Below are 21,142 nucleotides of genomic sequence, written 5' to 3' on the forward strand. Positions count from 1 at the left end.
CCTTAAACAGAGTATGGAGCTCATTGTTATAACGTCTACGCCAAAATCCATTTTCTAGAACCGGTCCGAAGATGCGCCTCAAAATTTTCCTTTCAAAAACGCCAGTGCTTGCTCATTCTTCTTAGTTAGAACCCACGTCTCGGCTGCGTACGTAAGCACTGGTCGACTTATTTATATATTTTTATTTTATCCCCTCCCAATTGAAAATGATTTATTACCGGTTAAACTGATAAAATAATTGTGACAATAGGTTTCATATTCTGTGGAGGTATTTTGAAGTCTGTTTTCCCCCATTAATGTTATCTTAATTGTTTAATAATGATGTGGCTGCTATTAATTTATTTAAATGTGTTTTATTGTTTAGGTTTTGTGAACATACTTAGAAGCGGGGAATAAATACTTTTCCTTACTTTATTAATTAATGTAATATTAGGGTCATCGGTTCTTTTATTGATTGATCTAATTGTTCAAGTAAATTTAATCTAAGGCCCTTTCTTTCTATATGTAAGGGTTTAAGTTCATTGTTGTCAAGCGGGACGTGATTATTCACTAAGAGATGTACTGCGAATTTTAAAAAAGTGCTTTTATTATTTTTCTGATTTTATGTCCGGGTTAAATCTTACCCATTGGAAAAACTAAACCCTTCTACACACTTTTCCACAAATTATCATCTAGTCAATCAACATTATGCAAGTGCATTATATAAGCAAAATAAATACAAAACAATATAAGAACAACACGTCAACTCACCAGAGATCAAATGGGAAAATAATTCACCGACTCCAGATTTTTTCATATCAGAGGGTTCGGCTCGGTAGAACTTCTAACAGGGCCTATAAATCCTACTGATCCCTCAACATAAATATTTAAAAAATCTTTCGTTATCCAACATGTATTCAAAATGACTGATTATTGCATTTTTATGTATAAATTCTTTGGTAGATCTAATACGCCTAAATTTTGAATGAGAGAGCTAGGTATAATGCCAGTAGCCGAAATAACAAATGGTAATATTTTTATAGTCTAAGAATGCCAAATTCTTTTTATCTCATTTCCTAAATCAGTGTATTTTCTTATTTTTCATTAACAGATTTTTGAATATTACAGGAATTTGGAATAGCGACATCAATGATATAAGTTATTTTTTTAATGCTGTCATGTAAAACTATATCGGGTCTATTATGACTAATCGTTCGGTCTGTTAATATAGTTTTATCATAATATATTTTTAAAAATTCGTTTTCTAAAAATGAATTTGGTTCGTATTCATAATATGGTATTATTATTAATATTTTATGTATGATTTATTAATATTACCCCGAGCAATAAAACCACTGAAGAAATGAACAAATAAAAGTTAGGTGAATTTTATCTTAGGACGGGTTGTTTCGGAGAATCTGAACAATTCATCAAATTTCAACGTTCATTTTCAAGTTCTGTGAAAGATTTTTTCAAGTTCTGTTTTTATTTCAGTTTTGTCAAGCAACTAGCCTACAATGATATAAAAACAGAACTTGAATAAGTCTTTCACAGAACCCGAAAATGAACGTTGAAATTTGATGAATTGTTCAAATTCTCCGAAACAACCCGTCCTTACTAGTTGTTAAATTGATGAAATAGTTTTTCGGGTCGAAATGTATTCAGTAAATAAGTTTTATTTCAAATCAATTTAATTAGATAAGATTTCTAGGATTATTTTCAGTGTCTGTGATTGTATGTGAGGCAGCAAAATCTCTCTAACGGTGAGCTCTAGTTTCACGCAATTTGCGGAGGTTTTTTCCCTCTTAAATTTCTTGAGCAAGTTGACGTTGCTGACCGCCTCCGTGGTCGAAGGGTAAGGCTCTCGACTAGCAAGCCGGAGGTCGCGGGTTCTAATCCCGGCGTGCGCAAGTAAATTTTATTTGATTAATTTATGTTATTTCACAATTTTTTCATTTTAAATAATATGTAGTATATTTGCGGCACGTTCCAGAGTGGGAGATACTCTCAGTATCGCCCCGGTGTAAGACCACCACTCAGAATTAAAACGATGCTTGAAATGGCTTTAACCGTGTTTGGTGACCAGATCTGAATAGCCAGGTACTCCCCCATCTTCCTCTTCTCCTTCAGCCTCGCAACATACCCCAATTGGGGATGCCACAGTCTCAGTGGCTCCATACTGTTGGGAGCAGTTGGGACTGTTGTGCGGTATTATTAATATTTTTATAGTCTGATAATGCCAAATTCTTTTTATCTCATTTCCTAAATCTGTGTATTTTCTTATTTTTTCATTAAGGCGATGCCATACGTAGTAATGCAAAATCATGTGATTTTGGTTTGAAAATTTGGTCGCCTAGAAATGTTTCAGATGCTTTAATTAAATACTGCGAATAGAATACATCTTGGCCTTTGACATAATCGAGTATTTTTTAGATAAGTCTTTTTATAAGCCCAGAAAAAAATAATGTATAAGGCCTATGAAAACTGCTTTAAAGTGAAAAATCTCCTACTTACGAACCCATTTTCGGCTTTGATTTTATTGTATATTATGGAAAATTAAGTTATCTATAAAATGATCGAAAAAAATTTAAATATTAATGCCTGAACATCCACAAAATAAAATAAAAGGCACTTTTTGGCCGTGTTTTTTTCCTGCATAAATCAAAACAGGCGGATGGTGTTAAGCGGGAATTTAAACCTTATCGCCATCTACGTAAGGGTTGTTATTGATAGCGGCTTAATTTAAAATATTACACGTCGTAGTGCATCACCTTAACTGATTTTTGAATATTACAGGAATTTGGAATAGCGACATCAATGATATAAGTTATTTTTTAAATTTATTATAATTATAACATCTTATATATTCTTTGACTTTCTCAACTAGATTCAAAGAACATATAAGATGTTATAATAAATTAATAGCAGCCGCATCATTACTAAACAATTAAGATAACATTAATGTGGGGAAAACCGACTTCAAAATACTTGGAGAACATAATAATTACATTATTAAATTTGATTTACATTCAATTTTTAAACGTTCCAAATTCCCATTGTTTAAGACGTCGTAGCATGTCTCGCCTATGTCTGCCCCTCTGGCCCAAATGTGTCGACTATGTAATAAGATAAAGTGTGCTGAAGTAGACATTTTAGTCGAAAATTTATATGAATTCAGAAAAAATATTTTGCTATTGCTAAATTATATGTTGCACTGATTATATTATGTATTACTTGCGTCTCTTGTATATCTTTTAATGTCTCTTACTTTTTGTATTATTTGACATTAAATAATAATAACAATAATATTCGGATGATTTTTTATAGCGCCGTTTTTGTGCAAAATCACCTATACAAGTATATAATACATTTCTACAATGATCTATATTATTACTAACTATATATGGAGATAATATACATTACCATACTTACCTGGTAGGTCACTTGAGATTAACATTAACTAATTGTTTATTAGCGAAATTTGGATACAGGATTTAGGACATAATTGGATATAACTGGACTTTTTCTCAGGAGTTGTATATTTAATTTAAGGGTATGACAACTTAAAAAGGTAAGTTTTTAGTTTAGACCTGAATTCTGTTGGACTTGTTATGGATCTTAGTTCTGGAGGGAGTTTATTTGAGTGAATTTTCATATTTAGATGTATGAAAAATAATGTATCCTATGTCCGAGTAGATAAACTGGGTTTTTTATAACTGAATTTTTGTCACGTAAGTGAAATCGTCTGTAAAAATCCAGTTTAAATAAATAAAAAAAAAACATTAAATTTTTTCGTTTATTTCATAAATGTGAACACAATTAATACATATATGTATATCGACTAAAAAAATGAACGTTTGTCTGTCCAACTGGGAAGGATTCCCGTTTCAGGACAGCCAAATTGTGTATTTAGTACATAATATTCTTACAATGTAATGGCGATGCTGTCAAAACAAATTTTGAGAACATTGTTGATTGCATTCGAAGTGACAGGATGGTTTCTTTATCCTTGAAAGAGGATAAAGAAACGATGTAATTTATTACCAGGCTCAATTTAAATAACATTAGTAATTGCATTCAGAACAGATGAATGGTTTCTTTCGGGACATCACAAGTCTGAGATTCTCCAGGGCATTTTGGAGAACATTTACAATTGTATAGTTAGAATTTCCACATTTATAAATCAGTATAAGACATATGAATCCTATAGTACTATATTTTTAGAATTTCTTATGTGATTTTCTTATATAAATTTCACATTACTAGACCAGAATATATGCCGTATGACATATGAATTTCCAATTTTAAAATTTCAAATCTCTATTTATTAAATGGCTAGTAATTATTATACAGTTATCGAAATAAAACCGAGCAAAAGATTCGCAAATATAAATTTAAATATTATATAATTTTTTTATTTTTTTTTATTAACATTTTTTTAAATTAAACACTTATTAGTTCACAATACGCGTGATTCCCGATAGTTAGTTACAGTATAAATGTCATTAATAAAATCACAAAAAAGCAGTTAAAATTCTTGGTTTCGTAAAAAAAAATACAAATGATTTCACAAACGTTGTCATTATGGAAAAACTATACTTTGCATAAATACGAAGTCATTTATAATTTGGTAATGAACGCAAATCTTGGAAGCGGAAATTAAACAACTTTCCGCCATTCGATCGAGCTAAAACTCGGCAAATAGACTCGGTGACAATAACAATGCATTCTGTCAAAATTTGGTGGCAATCACCACGCACACGCGCACACACACTCATTTTTCTGAAATCGTATGACATTAAAGCAGTCATTTAATATAGGAAATAAACGTCGATCATACCCGATCGGCATTTGGCGAGGATGGTAGGAAGGTCCAATGCTGAGCCAACCCATTTTTTATATTTTTATTTTAAGACATTTATAATAGATATATTATAGTAAAATAAAACATAGTTTATTATGTGTTGACTTTTTATGCATTACATAAAGGCAAAATTGAATTGTTTCAGTTTGTCGTGAACACTGTAGATTTCTTTTGGTTATGAATTTATTGTGTAGGTAGAAACGGAGGCGAGTAGTATGGTTGAATAATGCTGGTGACACGCGTTGGTTTATCTATGGTTTTAACTTTGGTAAAATCTTTTTCTGCTTGCATGCTTCAGACGTTACAAACATAATGTCTTTGGTTTCTTAAATAAATACAAAATCATTGTCATCAGAATCAACCTCTTTCATTCTGCTAAAATTTTGAATATTCGCATATTCTTCATCTGCGTCAGTCTCTTGATTGGTGTTGATATGTTGATATTTCGCAGGTTCTTGATAAGGATTGAAGTTCTGCATGTTTACTGTGTCCTCTTTCTGATTCGTTTCACCATTGTCAAATATATGACTCATCCAATCTTCATTAGTTTTCAAATTGCCAAAATCCTCTACCTCTTGATCCTGGTTTAAGTCTTGAACTTCTGCAACTTCTTGAAAAGAATCAACCTCTTGATTTGTATTTTTCTCAGTTTCACCGTTGTTAAAAACATGAACCATCCAATCTTCATTAGTTTTCAAATTTCCAACATCAGAATATTTCTCTTGATTCGTGTTGATATCTTGATCTGCAACTTTTTGATTAGGGCCAATCTCTTGATATGTGTTGAAATCTTGAATAGCGGCCAGATTCCCATCTGAGTCAGTGGTCTTGGTGTTGGTGGTTTCTTCAGTTGCGTTGACCACTTGTACAGGATCTGAAAAATGTATAAGTCTTAAAAAAATTATCAACATAGAGCACAATTCTAAAATAATCAAACTGGACAAATATATTCACGATTGAGAAACGAGAAAGAGTTCGCCCACAGACGAGATAGCCTGATGATCTAGAAAGATAATATTTACGATATTTTTTTTATATTCGAGACACTATGTAGGTTACAAAACGATTTCAATACAAACTTTGTTACAATTTAAAATGGTAAATGCTAAAAACCATGGGACAAATTATTTGCAAGACGATATTGTTAATTCTGAATTTAAAATATGAAATCGACAAATGTGACGTTTAATAAATAGGTCCCAGTGGTTGAGTGCTTTAAGACAAGAGAACCTGGGTTCAATTCCTAATTGTGACCGTTATTTTTTTTATTTTTCTGTAAAAAATAGGTTAAAACAAAAGTTGTACTCACCGTAAAATGTGTAATTTTCAGTACAATTTTTAATTTGATCGGGCATGTACAATCGTTCTGGATATTTAAACATTTCCTGGCAGGGATTTGTTGGTCTTTCTGTTTCACTAATTCCTGTAATATTACTTTCTTTAAAAATATTATTTTTATTTGCTTCTTTTATGTATTGACTCCAATCGTCATCAGATGTAATATTTTTTTCTTCAGTAGCAGGAAAACCTGAAAATAGATTTCAATCAACAACCAAAATATGTTTGTAAAGGAGAATTGTACTATATTTATAAATTAGATTAATTCGAAAAACATATTAAGAAGTGTTTAGCACTCAACCATGTCAGTAAAGTGTAAAACGGCCATAGATTTTCCAGATTGGCCAAAATAGCTATAATTTATGTCGCACGCGTCACCCTTAACACATTTTGAAGACCATTCAGCAAAAACATATTTTAAATAATTGCTAAAAATGATTTGGATTCTTTCATCTGTTCGGAAATTTTAAATCGTTGCTAAAAATGATTTGGATTCTTTCATCAGCTCGTAAATTTTAAATCGTTTCTTAAAATGATTTGGATTCTTTCATCTGCTCGTAAATATTAAATCGTTTCTTAAAATGATTTGGATTCTTTCATCTGCTCGGAAATTTTAAATCGTTGATTAAAATGATTTGGATTCTTGCATCTGCTCGTAAATCCGAAGTTCAAATGGACATTCCTGAACAAATTTCAAAATTACATTTTAAAAATATCGCTGACCGTTTTCGTAGATCGTTAATTTCCCTATCTCCTACTACCACCACAGTGAGCCTAAAATGTTGCTTGTGTTGTGATGAAGGACTTAGCCAGCCGAGGAATTAACAAACTACGCCTGGGTGGGACCCAAACGCGATGCCAACTCGGCGATTTTTTTTTAGAAAGATATTATTGACATGCTCAGAAGAGAGATTATGCATGAATGTGAATGAAGCTGGTAGTACCATCCTCTTTTCCTACGCCAACATATATTTATTTAGTAGTGTTTACCTGTTAACCACACCCAAAATCCATTTACCAACTTGAATTCTCCGTGAATATTATTGGGATTGATTTCAACAGTTTTATTTTCCTTTGGACTGCCAAAAACGTTGTGAAAGTCATCATCGTCTTCGTCTTTTGTTTGATCTGTGTTAAATCCATGTATGGTTGCGGGTTTTTGATCAGTGTCATCTTCTTGACTTGTGTCAATATCACTTGTGTTAAATTCATGATTTATGTCAATTTCCTGAGTTCTTTCTGTTCTTGGATCTGTGTTGTTTGTTTTGACGTCAAGCTGTTTATTGCTTCCAGTCGTGCTTTGCTCCACATCTGGGACAACGCTTTGTTTTGTATCTTCAAAATCAGGACTATTCACTGTTTCGTTTTTTTCAATTTCATCTAAATAATCCGTCCATTTGCCCAGGTCAGTGTTTTGATTTGTGTCAACTTCAGGAATTTTTCCAATCTGTTGATGGGTGTTACCATGAGGATTTTTTTCAACCTCTTTAATAGTATTATTAAAAGGAGTTAGGTTAATCTTTTGATGTGCGTCAGAACTCGGATTATTTAGTGTTTCATTATTTTCAATTTCATCTAGGTAATCCATCCATTTATCAAGATTTTGATTTGTGAGAACATTAAGATTTTTATCAATATCTTGGTTTGTATTATCAATAGGAGTTAGGTCAATCTCTCGGTTTGTGTTATTAAGAGGATTTAGGTCAATACCTTGGTTTGTGTTGCCAAAAGGATTTTTTACAAATTCTTGATCCGTGTCATCAAAGGGAATTTTGTCAATCCCTTGGTTCGTGTCATCAAAGGGAGTTTTGTCAATCCCTTGGTTAGTGTCATCAAATGGAGTTTTGTCAATCCCTTGGTTCGTGTCATCAAATGGAGTTTTGTCAATCCCTTGGATCGTGTCATCAAATGGAGTTTTGTCAATCCCTTGGTTCGTGTCATCAAAGGGAGTTTTGTCAATCCCTTGGTTCGTGTCATCAAATGGAGGTTTGTCAATCCCTTGGTTCGTGTCATCAAATGGAGTTTTGTCAATCCCTTGGTTCGTGTCATCGAAGGGAATTTTGTCAATCCCTTGGCTCGTGTCATCAAATGGAGTGTTGTCAATCCCTTGGTTCGTGTCGTCAAATGGAGTTTTGTCAATCCCTTGGTTCGTGTCATCAAATGGAGTTTTGTCAATCCCTTGGTTCGTGTCATCAAATGGAGTTTTGTCAATCCCTTGGTTCGTGTCATCAAATGGAGTTTTGTCAATCCCTTGGTTCGTGTCATCAAAGGGAGTTTTGTCAATCCCTTGGTTCGTGTCATCAAAAGTGTTATCAATCTCTTGATTTGTGTCAACGTCAGGATTCTTATTATACTGATTAGTAGTTGTATCAAAACTTGGATATGTATCGCCTGTGTCAACAACAGTAATTACGACAGCTGGAATTGGAACACCGAGTGGACTTTTAACACCTGGGTGCATGTTGTGCCAAGTTGCCGAATGCTGAAAGTGGTGTTCATGCTGACCATGATTCGTGTGAGGCCACTGAGCGTGGTGTTCATGCTGACCGTGATTCGTGTGAGGCCAGTGACCGTGGTGTTCATGCTGACCGTGATTCGTGTGAGGCCAGTGACCGTGGTGTTTATGCTGACCTTGATTCGTGTGAGGCCAGTGACCGTGGTGTTCACGCTGACCTTGCGGGTGATTCTGCCTCCACCAAGGCTGAGAACCTGAAAAACGTTAAAAAATATGATTTTTAACCTGACTTCATAGTTGTATCGATTTGGAAGTTTGGTTGTTTCAATGAAAGCTGTCATGCAAGGTAAAATTCTACCAAATGCTAAAATCAGCGGTTAACGAAGATGATAATTTTGAATTGAATATTTAGGCACAGTTGTTTCGCAAAAATTCACGTGTGACTAAGTTTTTTTTCAGAGCCATTTTGTTTTTTTACAGTTCAAAGGTACCGTTCAATGCCTATTCTAAGTCCGTTTCAGCTTTTGAACAAATCATGATTAGTAGAAGAGGACAACTCTGATTTTGTTGAGCTTGTCGGCTTATTACAATGTGATTAAAAGGTAGAATCAGTGTTTGACGGGACCTTTAAAATAAAAATAAAAATTAAAGTGGCGCTCAATTTTTATGACAGTGTTACATTTGAATGTCTGTGAAATATCCAGTCACTGGAGAAGAAAAAGGCCGATTTCATGTTATTGTCAAATGTGACAGGTGTTGAGACGAACTAAGTTTTTAATAGAGAGTTTTCAGCGACATCTAATAGTTCAGCCTCAAGGTTTTGGTGGGCTATTTTCAGAAACTTCTACGTCGATGTTTTCCAATACCTGTCAGTTCTTTTTCTGATCATTCCTTAACCCAAGATTTGGTGGACTGAATGTGGTTATTTATTGATTTGATTTATTTTATGTTGGGTGGTGGTTTGTTGTACATATTACAGTTAAAGCTTCTTTTTCCAAAATGTATTAAATTTGTTATAAGTATCCAAGTAAGAATACATTACGTTAAAACGTCAAACTTTTTTTCTGCTCGTTCCGAAATATTAAAGGTTTTTCAAAATAAATTGTCATTTTTCACAGATTCACTAAGAATTGGAAGGCAAGTAGATGGCAAGGGAGGTATATTACTAAGTAAATATGGAGATGCGAGAAGAACGCAATACAGACGTACGCGTAATGTTGAACATGTGGGACGAATCAACGAAGAAAAGAGTGCAAGGAGAACATTATGATGTTGCAAATGGTAGAAGACAAGAATCAGAACAACAGAAGATTAAGTATGTATGATACGATGTATGAATGAAGCACAGAGAATGTTGCAAGATAGTGTATTATGTGGTAGTCAATTAAGTTTGCCTACACTGCAGAGAAATAGCATGATGGTTAGTTAGTCAGACAACGCAGGACCCAATACTGATTCTTGTGGGACTCCGGTGGACTAATATAATGGTCTCTTTAATTGTTTAATGGTTCCCGACCTGTGTACACACCCTCGAGTGTCATACATGTGTATTACACTATTTTCTGCGTCCATCGACTCTACACAATACAATATTTATATTTTAGAAATACTGGATAGATAGGACGCCACATAAACAAATATATAAATAATAAAGAGACTTACTAGTGTTGTGTATCCGTCGTCATAATTTACCAGAACGATCACTGAAGATATAAATCAATAGACAATTGCTTATTGAATCTGAAGTAGTTTATCAAAAATATTCACGTATAAGAATTATTTCTTCAACGTATAATAATCCATTTAATTTTCATTGATGGTCTAACAGTCGAAATATTTTACGTAAATTATTGTCAAAGTATAATAATAACAAAATAATAATAATACTTGGATGACTTGTATAGCGCCGTTTTTTGTGCAAAAACACCTCAATGGCTATCTCAAAGGGTATCTATATATTGGAGTTATCTTTTTTATATATTTTTTTAATTTAATATAGTTATAAGTGGGTACAGTGGTGTTATATAAATTACATATCAGTACAAAATATATTTATAATCGGAATCTCACCAAAGAAGAAACTGGTTCTTGTGATTGGTGAGCAAGTTACACTAATTATAAGGAAAATAGAATAACATTATGCAATAGGTTAGTATGTATATAATAGGAGCAATTGAAACTTCTGGATTACATATATGTGTAGGTGTACATATTGTTAATTATTATTCTTTTGGTAAACTAATGTTTAAGACAAGATTTTTTATGCATAGCACAAAGGGTAACAATTATTTTACAAGCAATAATTATTCGCCTGAAACACTCATCCACATTGAAAAATCTCCTGATAAAAGATACATGACGCCAACGGGACTCGAACCCGTGTCCCTTCGATTTTTCAATGTGGATGAGTGTTTCAGGCGAATAATTATTGCTTGTAAAATAATTGTTACCCTTTATGCTATGCATAAAAAATCTTGTCTTAAACATTAGTTTACCAAAAAAATAATAATTAATATTTGACAAGTTCTAGTATTTCACCTAAAAATGTAGACAATTTGTCTCGACGCCATCTAGTGAGAGAGTTAGCACTTACAATGCCTTTCTCATATAAAATAAAATTGGTTGTTTTCAGTTGAAAAAATGTAACAAGCAGTAATTGTTGAATGAAACACTAGTATATATTGAATTATTTCGCGGATAAGAGATAAGCCGCCATAGCTCAGTGGTCAGAGCTGTCGACCGGAAATCGAAGGGACACGGGTTCGAGTCCCGTTGGCGTCATGTATCTTTTATCAGGAGATTTTTCAATGTGGATGAGTGTTTCAGGCGAATAATTATTGCTTGTAAAATAATTGGTACATATTGTTGTTACATACACATTGTCTGTTGCATATTAAATATTGAGAATTAAGAGAGTAATTAGAAACATCTAAATAAAGTAGAGATGAAAATAGACTGATAATAAATATAAGAAAAGGGAAAAACAGGCAATTATTTAGTTAATTATTCATGATAAGTAAAACTTCAGTTTGTTGATTTCTTTTAATTTCCCTATTTCAATTGTAAGGTTGTTGAAATACAGGGTTTTCCAATAAGAGGTGTTATGTTGATATTCAACCGTAAAAGATAAATGGTTTCGTTGCTTGTGTGGCACGTATCGCCGTCTTGTTGAAAGTAAACGTTGTACAGATAAATACCATCCAATTCCGGCCATAAAAAATCATTAATCATATCTCGATCGCGCAATCCATTCACCGTAACTGTTGCTCCAGCCTCATTTAAAAAAAAGTAAGGTCCAATGACTCCGCCAGACCATAAACCGCACCAAAAAGTCACACGTTGAGGATAAACAGGCTTTTCAACAATAACTCTTAGGTTTTCCGAGCCCTAGATGCGATAATTTTGCTTGTTGACGAAGCCACCGAGGTGGAAATGGGCCTCATCACTCAAGATGATTTGCATTTGATTCACTCAAGTGAATTTTAATAATTTAAATGCGTTGTTGAAGCGTGTATCATTCCATTTTTATTAATGGCGTAGTTTCTAATTGTCAAATGTCAAAAAATGACAGCTTCAAAAGTAACATCATCAAGACAAGATTTTTTATGCATAGCATAAAGGGTAACAATTATTTTACAAGCAATAATTATTCGCCTGAAACACTCATCCACATTGAAAAATCGAAGGGACACGGGTTCGAGTCCCGTTGGCGTCATGTATCTTTTATCAGGAGATTTTTCAATGTGGATGAGTGTTTCAGGCGAATAATTATTGCTTGTAAAATAATTGGTACATATTGTTGTTACTATTGTTGTTACATACACATTGTCTGTTGCATATTAAATATTGAGAAATTAAGAGAGTAATTAGAAACATCTAAATAAAGTAGAGATGAAAATAGACTGATAATAAATATAAGAAAAGGGAAAAACAGGCAATTATTTAGTTAATTATTCATGATAAGTAAAACTTCAGTTTGTTGATTTCTTTTAATTTCCCTATTTCAATTGTAAGGTTGTTGAAATACAGGGTTTTCCAATAAGAGGTGATATGTTGATATTCAACCGTAAAAGATAAATGGTTTCGTTGCTTGTGTGGCACGTATCGCCGTCTTGTTGAAAGTAAACGTTGTACAGATAAATACCATCCAATTCCGGCCATAAAAAATCATTAATCATATCTCGATCGCGCAATCCATTCACCGTAACTGTTGCTCCAGCCTCATTTAAAAAAAAGTAAGGTCCAATGACTCCGCCAGACCATAAACCGCACCAAAAAGTCACACGTTGAGGATAAACAGGCTTTTCAACAATAACTCTTAGGTTTTCCGAGCCCTAGATGCGATAATTTTGCTTGTTGACGAAGCCACCGAGGTGGAAATAGGCCTCATCACTCAAGATGATTTGCATTTGATTCACTCAAGTGAATTTTAATAATTTAAATGCGTTGTTGAAGCGTGTATCGTTCCATTTTTATTAATGGCGTAGTTTCTAATTGTCAAATGTCAAAAAATGACAGCTTCAAAAGTAACATCTGCCGAAATAGCGGGCTATTGAAAATAACACCTCTTATTGGAAAACCCTGTACTTTATTCCTATAGTTTTTTTGCATTAGTTTGGTATTTTTATGTTGTATTGATATCTTTTTAATAGGTGGGTTTCAAAGTTTTTGATGATATAATTTTGTAAATTTGGATAATTGCATTTTTCTTGAAGGTATTTTCTACTCGAGGCACCCCGAAATCTGCGAATAGTGTTTCTGTTGGATATGTGGAGGTTTTGTTTAAAATTACTTTGATGATTAGCTTCTGGACCACTTTGAACGGGGTTAGAATATTGTTGTGCTTTCATGTCAAATAATCAGTGTGATTACACGGAGAAAAATCCGGTTAAAAACGGGATCGCAGGCCGTTTCCTATTAACCTTTTAGTACATTCCTAATATATTGCAACACGTTTTCACGCTCATACATTTGTCCTCATTATATAGAATGGACGTGATGCGAAAATATTAGAATTTTTATGAACTCGTGTTACGAGATCGCGATAATTTAACTGAAAGTTTATTAGGAACCCTATCAAGCCTGCAGTCCCCTTTTTAACCGGATTGCGATTTGAAGAGATTCTGAATAAATTGGCAATATTTTATTTCAGTTAGTTTTGTCCGTATGCCAATAATTATTATCACACATCGCGTAATTGCCGGGAAAAAGTGTTGAAAAAAATAGTCAACAATATATTAATTTTGTTATTTTCCTTGTCTAATTACTTATCTTTTTCCTTGTGTTATTATTATTCATTTATGCTTATACAATTTTTCCTTAATGTGCCTTCTTTTTTATTGTGTATACACAAGAGTCCCAACTGCTCTCAATCGTCTGGAGCCAGTGAGACCATGGCATTATTTAAAATTAATAAATTGAAAAATAACACAAATTCATTCTTTGTTTATAACCCTATCTAATTAAAAAAACATCGATATGTTTCAAAACCAACGGTAAATTTTTTTTATACGAACGGTTAAACGGTTCGTATAAAAAACAGTATTTTTCCTTATGAAATTTTTCTTTTGTATTAATTATTTTTCCTTATACAATGCAAATATCCCCGTTTACACTTTTTCTAGTGTAATTTCTCCTTGTGTAAATCTTTCTGTAATATTTCCTTCTGAATTTTTTTTGTATATTTTTTACACAAATTATCCCTGTTCCTATAATATATGTTTCTTGTACATTTTTGTGTAATTTAGTTTTTTAATTTATTTTTTACCTGGTCCTACTTTTTCTTAAGTAATTTTTTGCGTAAGTATCATTTAGGTTTATTACTACTTTACTATTGTAAAATCTTTCTGTAATTCAATCTTTAGATAATTTACCCCGTTCCTACATTGTCTTATGTAATTTTTAAGTGTAAATTAAATTAATAATAAAATCTTTCTGTAATTTAATATTTAGATAATTTTTCAATGGTCCTACTTTATCTTATGTATTTTTTTAAGTGTCATTTTAGAGAAATAATAAAATCTTTCTGTAATTTAATATTTACATAATTTTTCCCTGTTACTACTTCGTCATATGTAATTTTTAAGTGTCATTTTTGGATAAATAATAAAATCTTTCTCTAATTTAATCTTAAGGCGAAGCTTAATACTAAATCACTATTTTTATTAATCTTTATAACGAATTGGTGTACATTATGAATACCAAAAAATATGCTTTAAATAAATTAAAGGTTTTTCGATCGTTTCGCTTGAGAAGAATACAAATAAAAAAAATTACTCAATAAAAAATATAAATGTAAACTACTAAAAAAATATTTCTTCAATAGAAATGTATGAACGCGTAAAGGAAACAACTTTAAAAAATACACTATTATAGCTAAGATTATCTGTGACAGTTTCACTTGATTAACTTTTTTGCTTTCTTATAAAATTATTTACAAAATAAATAAAAACCAGTTTTTTCTTGAAATCGAACGTTTCTAGACTCCGTTTGTCAAGCGATTTTAATGCTTATTACCTAAAATAAAAGGTAAACCAAAAACCTACATATAATAACATGATTTTTCCATGTTCCTACTTTATCTAATGTAATTTTTAAGTGTTATTTTAAGTTAACAATAAAATCTTAATTTAATCTCTACATAATTTTCCCTGTTCCTACATTGTCTTATGTAATTTTTAAGAGTCATTTTAGATTAATACTCAAATCTTTCTGTAATTTAATCTTTACATGATTTTTCCATGTTCCTACTTTGTCTTATGTAATTTTTAAGTGTTATTTTAAGTTAAAAATAAAATCTTTCTGTTATTTAATCTCTACATAATTGTCCCTGTTCCTACATTGTCTTATGTAATTTTAAAGAGTCATTAAAATGAAATCTTATCTACAGATTAATACTCAAATCTTTCTGTAATTTAATCTTTACATGATTTTTCCATGTTCCTACATTGTCTAATGTAATTTTTAAGAGTCATTTTAGATTAATACTCAAATATTTCTGTAATTTAATCTTCACATGATTTTTCCATGTTCCTACATTGTCTTATGTAATTTTTAAGAGTCATTTTAGATTAATACTCAAATCTTTCTGTAATTTAATCTTTACATGATTTTTCCATGTTCCTACTTTGTCTTACGTACTTTATACGTGTGTAATTTTTAGTTTAATGATTTTTTATTTAAAAATTTTCCTCTGGATAGTTAAAAGAAGTGGGATGATACCTTTTAAACATAATAAACACATATTATAAATCTGGCAATTAATTAGTAGTACTTTAATTTGCTACTCACCCGAATGTTCGTGTCTCGGCCAGTGAGGTCGCGCTGACGTCATTCCCGCCACCAAAACCACCAAAAGCAGTAAACCAAAACCAGTCATGTTGAGACTGGTAGCTCCTTACTCCACTAGATCACTATTATTACACTAAATATGATTATTATTCAATGACACATCGGTTTGGTTGCTCTTGCAAACGAGACACTTTACAAGAATGATTTAAGCTTTTCACGGCCAAACGTATTTTTGTTATTTGTTTTTGGGGTGTTATGCCACTGATGATGGACACTGTAACGTTGTCCGAAAAGTTGGCTAAATAAAGAGTTAGCGCAACAACACCCTAAAAACAAATAACCAAAAACTCTTTACAAGAGCCTAACTAAAGGGCCAACAATACGAATTACTGACTGTATTGTCTTTACACGGTGTACGAAAACTCGAAGTACAAACGGAAAACTAAAACAAAATCAAGTTTCTGGTCGATGTTGTGGTATAATTTTATTTTTATTAAGTTTTGTCTTTTAAAAAACGTTGAAGCGTAGCCCCGACTCGAAAATTTTTTATAGTTGCCTAAAAAAAGTTTTTTTTTTTTTGGTTTCTCCGTGATGTGAATCCATTTTTTTTCTACTTGTTCTACGAGTTCATAAATTCCTTCTCCTGTGACTGCAATAGATGTTATTTATTGTTTTTGTGTTTAATTCGTAGAACTCCGTTTATTTTTTTTAAATTTAATTAAAATCAAATTGAATAATATAATAATTAAGTTCTGCAAGTATTTTTTGGTTTTTGTTATTGTTACAGCTGTTTCGGCTTTCAAGGCCATTTTCAAACTGTGGTTTAGCCACGTTTAGACGACTTATTAATATGATTCTATTTTATCCCCTCCCAAATTTAAAATGATTTAGTACCGGTTAAACCAATTTACTGATAAAAATAATTGTGACAATAGATTTCATATATTCTGTGGGGGTATTTTGAAATTTGTTTTCTCCACATTAATGTTATCTTAATTGTTCAATAATGATGTAGTAGTTATTAATTAATTTAAATGTGTTATATTGTTTAGGTTTTGTGAACACACTTAGAAGCGGGGAATAAATAATTTTCCTTACTTTATTAATTAATGCTATATTAGGGTAATTGGTTCTTTTATTGATGTCTAATTGTTCAAGTAAATTTAATCTAAGGCCCTTTCTTTCTATGTGTAAGGGTTTAAGTTCATTGTTGTAAAGCGGGACGTGATTATTTACTAAGAGATGTTCTGCGAATTTTGAAAAGGTGCTCTTATTATTATAACATCTTATATGTTCTTTGAATCTAGTTGAGAAAGCCCTTCCCGTCTGTCCGATATCCATACAAGGCCATTTTCAAACCACAGTTTGAAAATGGCCTTGAAAGCCGAAACAGCTGTAACAATAACAACAACCAAAAAATACTTGCAGAACTTAATAAATATATTATTAAATTTGATTTTAATTAAATTTTTAAGCAATAGATTATCCTCATTATAATTAAAATGATTCGACCTTTTTTAAAACAATTTTTTGCGTATTAACCCCTCAAGCCAATTTTTTCGCTTTGGGAATAGCTCTTGGTATCTCGCTAACCGTTATAGCTAGAAATATGAACTAAACGGTGTTAGAAAAAAAATAAAAAAACCTTTCATTTAGATACAGAAGATAATCACGAAAAAATGTACACTTCTATGAAACCAAAGGTTCCAAGCACTTCAAATTGAGAAAAAAATTATGCGAATTTTTATTATGAAACTACAAAAACTTGAGATGGCTATAATTCATTTATTTAGAATTTACGGCACAAGTGCCATTTACATACTTTTTATTTTATTTTTTTGCATATACATAGTGCAGTATTAAATTTTGATGAGAAAAATTAAAGAATTAAATTTAGTTAAAACATAACAAATAAGATAACAGTAAAGAAAGAAGCAATGACAATAGCCTGTTATGTAGTGACCTCATTAAAAATAAGTGGCGTTAAAAATGTGTTATTAGTGCAGCTTTATACTTCACAAGGGGAATATTAAAAGTATCTGCGATTTTAGCATAAAAGTTCCCAAGTGTGTGCAATCTATTTATAACTGAGTTATATCCTGAGATTGTGGTATACTTGTCACAATGATACATACTAGAGGACCTTGATCTAATGGTAGGTACATGAAATTGAATCAATATTAATACATCTTTCTAGAATGTGATATTTTTGATATCAGTTTGTTTTAAAAATTTCAGTTTAGTCACATTTAAAAGCGTATTTAATCATCATTCAAAAACAGTTTTTAGTTATCGGATACGATCAGAAATATTCATATATGTATTTAAATATATATCTTTCTGACACCGCCTTTAAGATATATAATTATAACAATCAAGGACTAATGGATAAGATGTCCAGATTATCTGGATATTTACAGGCTCGTGTGAGGACAAAACACTACCTACAGACTATATTTATATTTGACGCAAATAGAATGACCCCATTACTAACTAGTACTCAGCATGTTTCAAACTTATTAATTGATTTATCCCAATAAAGACTCCATTGAAATGCTTGGAGTTACTATATCAGACCAGTTACTATATCAGAAGTATCGGGGATCCATAGAAGCCCGAGTAAATCAGGCCTCCAAAAAGTTGGGGGTCTTGTACAGGGCTAGGAGATTCTTCAACAGTGACCAGCTGCTGACCCTGTACAAGTCTCAAGTCCGCCCAACTATTGAATTTGGGAGCCACCTTTGGGCTGGTGCCCCAAAATACTTAATAAACCTGCTTGAATCTGTGCAAAGGAGAGCGATCCGTCTGATTGACAATCCGTTGTTAACAGACCGATTGCCTTCTCTAATGCATAGACGCAATGTAGGCATGCTGTGTCTGTTCTACAGGTATTTCAATGGAGCCTGCTCCAAGGAGCTAGCAGCATTGATTCCTGATGCACCGGTGCACGTGCGCGAAACTCGACGGACACGAACTGAACACCCGTTCACGGTTGACGTTGGCTTCATGAGAACGGGCCGTTTTTACGACTCGTTTTTGTGTAAGTCGGCTCGTATGTGGAACGAGCTACCGGCATCTGTTTTTCCTCCCTCCTATAATCCGAGCCTCTTCAAGGCCCGCATTAACAAATCCCTTCCTACAGCCCCTACCTTATTCCGCCTCACAACGCCGCCCAACCGGGTGGTGACATAGTTTCCCTGTCTGTACACTGCACAGGCAGGGATACTCTTGTGAGGTGTCACATAAAAAAATAAAAAAAAACTTCAAAAAAAATAATTTCATTGAAAAAAACTCCCACATTTTATGCAATAAAAATAACAAACTGAATTTTTTTTCTCAATATTTAAATTTGATACAAACGGAAAACTGGTGTATATGCATTTTTTATTATTTTGGATATTTAGTGATGCTTTGTGACCGGTTTTATGTGTACCCCAACAAATTGGGGATGTTATATTATTTGTGTTTACTGACGGTTAATCGAGTTAATCATGCTAAACAGATTTAAAAAAATCAGAAAAATATGTTTTTTAATCTTTAGAATCACAATTTGTGCAACGAGTTACCAGACACCGTGTATGTGCAAATGCAAGCAGAGCAAAAAGATGATTCTTAGTGACGTTTGACAAATGAAACTCCACTATGGGACACGTATACACTTCACATTTGCACCAAAACTCACAGTACTAAGGATAAAAAGTTGTTTTGGCCAACTCTAATTGGGTGAATGTAAAAATATGAAAACAACAAACATTGAAAACGTCGATGTTAAACACTTTTTCACAAAACGAACGAAACCAGTTGGTATAATGTGATCGCGTGCACGACTGACATCAAGAGCGTGGACGACTTATCAATACATTGAATTTGCTCTTTATATATCATGATATCTTGACCTCTTTATCGCGTTGGATTTGTAACTACAGAGCCGGTAGTGGTTTTTTTACTCCTAATTAAAAACGCGCCTCAAAAATCAGGGTTCGAATGATATTTTATAATTTACGTAACTGATGATAATTGCTTACTAGCTGTACCCCGCCATGCGTTACTGTTGCTCTGTCTGTCTGTGCAGATAGATAAACAAGAGCGCGTGTTGCTTTTACGTGCAACAGATGGCGCCATTTTTTTTACAAAAAAGCATGTTTTTACCTTGTCACAGGTGATATCTATATAATATTGGTATATAAAAGCATATGCGTATTTGATATTTGTGTCAACATTTTTAAAGCAATCGGTGATGAATTTTCGGAGATTTAATATTTTTGAACAAACAAACATTTACATTTTTATTTATGTATAGAAGTATTTTTAATGTTATATTAAAACAATATTTAATTATATTTATATACCCATCGTTGCTCGGGGCTATGAATAATTTTTAGGTAGTGAATTCTAGTGCAACTGAAAACCATTTTGAAGTTGAAAATAATAATATTCTAAGGAATTTAAAATGTTTTTGTATACCATATTGTTACTTCTTCTTTATGTGCCGTATCAGGTCCCCCCGACGTTGGCGATCACTCTTGAAAATGTCTCTTTGTCTTGCGCTGCCCGGAATAGCTCCTCCACACTTCTAATGCCGGTCCACTCTCGTATATTTCGCAGCCAAGACATTTGTCTCCTACCAGGATATTGTTATCAATATATTATGTTAAAAAATTATTATTACTATTGAAAAAAAAAACTACATAATATCAACTTATTCGGCTATAATGCGTTTAGTCTTTCTCTGGCGTCCCCGATTATTTCTACCAATCAAAACAACTACACTAAACACTCCTGACACTAATAAGAACAAACGTTGAAATTTCCAGCGATATCGGTCCGGTAGTTTTTAAATTTATGGGGTACAAACAAACATTCATAAAAAACCATAATGAAAATTATACTGAAAGTTCCTGTAAGAACTAGCACTGACGAAATCTTCACCAATCTTAACATCATGTCAATTAAACAACTATATTCTAAAACTATACTCATTTACATTCATAAGTACAAAACCCAAGAAATAACAACAAACACGTACAATAGAAACACTAGATCTCATTGTCAAAAACTTATCCAACAAATAACTACTAATACAACTTTTGTGCAAAAAAGTTTCTTATATCATAGTATTAAACTCTACAATAAAATACCACTCTCACTCTAAAACCTCAACATTATAACATTTAAATCTCAAAAAAAGCTGGATACTTAATATAGGGAGATCTGAA

The 21,142-nt window shown here is 32.4% G+C and overlaps 1 protein-coding gene across 9 annotated transcripts in view; it reads right to left on the reverse strand.

The window, feature by feature from the left end:
* LOC149414043 (uncharacterized) overlaps nucleotides 1–19,776 on the reverse strand; it is a 38,587-nt gene extending 18,811 nt beyond the window's left edge. Inside the window, exons 1-5 of one of the 9 annotated variants that reach the window (XM_089644357.1) lie at nucleotides 19,679–19,776; nucleotides 15,927–16,116; nucleotides 7,172–8,890; nucleotides 6,153–6,371; nucleotides 3,757–5,717 (exon numbers count right to left, since the gene is read on the reverse strand). In XM_089644357.1, coding sequence (XP_089500483.1) covers nucleotides 5,170–5,717; nucleotides 6,153–6,371; nucleotides 7,172–8,890; nucleotides 15,927–16,014 — 2,574 coding nt within the window. In that variant the 5' untranslated portion in view covers nucleotides 16,015–16,116; nucleotides 19,679–19,776 and the 3' untranslated portion in view covers nucleotides 3,757–5,169. Of the gene's footprint in view, nucleotides 1–3,756; nucleotides 5,718–6,152; nucleotides 6,372–7,171; nucleotides 8,891–15,926; nucleotides 16,225–19,492 lie in introns of those variants that run through there. The other 8 variants (XM_089644360.1, XM_089644353.1, XM_089644359.1 and 5 more) reach the window with 8 other exon arrangements.
* Between the last annotated feature and the right edge of the window lie 1,366 nt (nucleotides 19,777–21,142).

Source organism: Hesperophylax consimilis, chromosome 20 (assembly GCF_061612785.1).
Source record: "Hesperophylax consimilis isolate HC1 chromosome 20, BYU_Hcon_1.0, whole genome shotgun sequence".
NCBI lineage: Eukaryota > Metazoa > Arthropoda > Insecta > Trichoptera > Limnephilidae > Hesperophylax > Hesperophylax consimilis.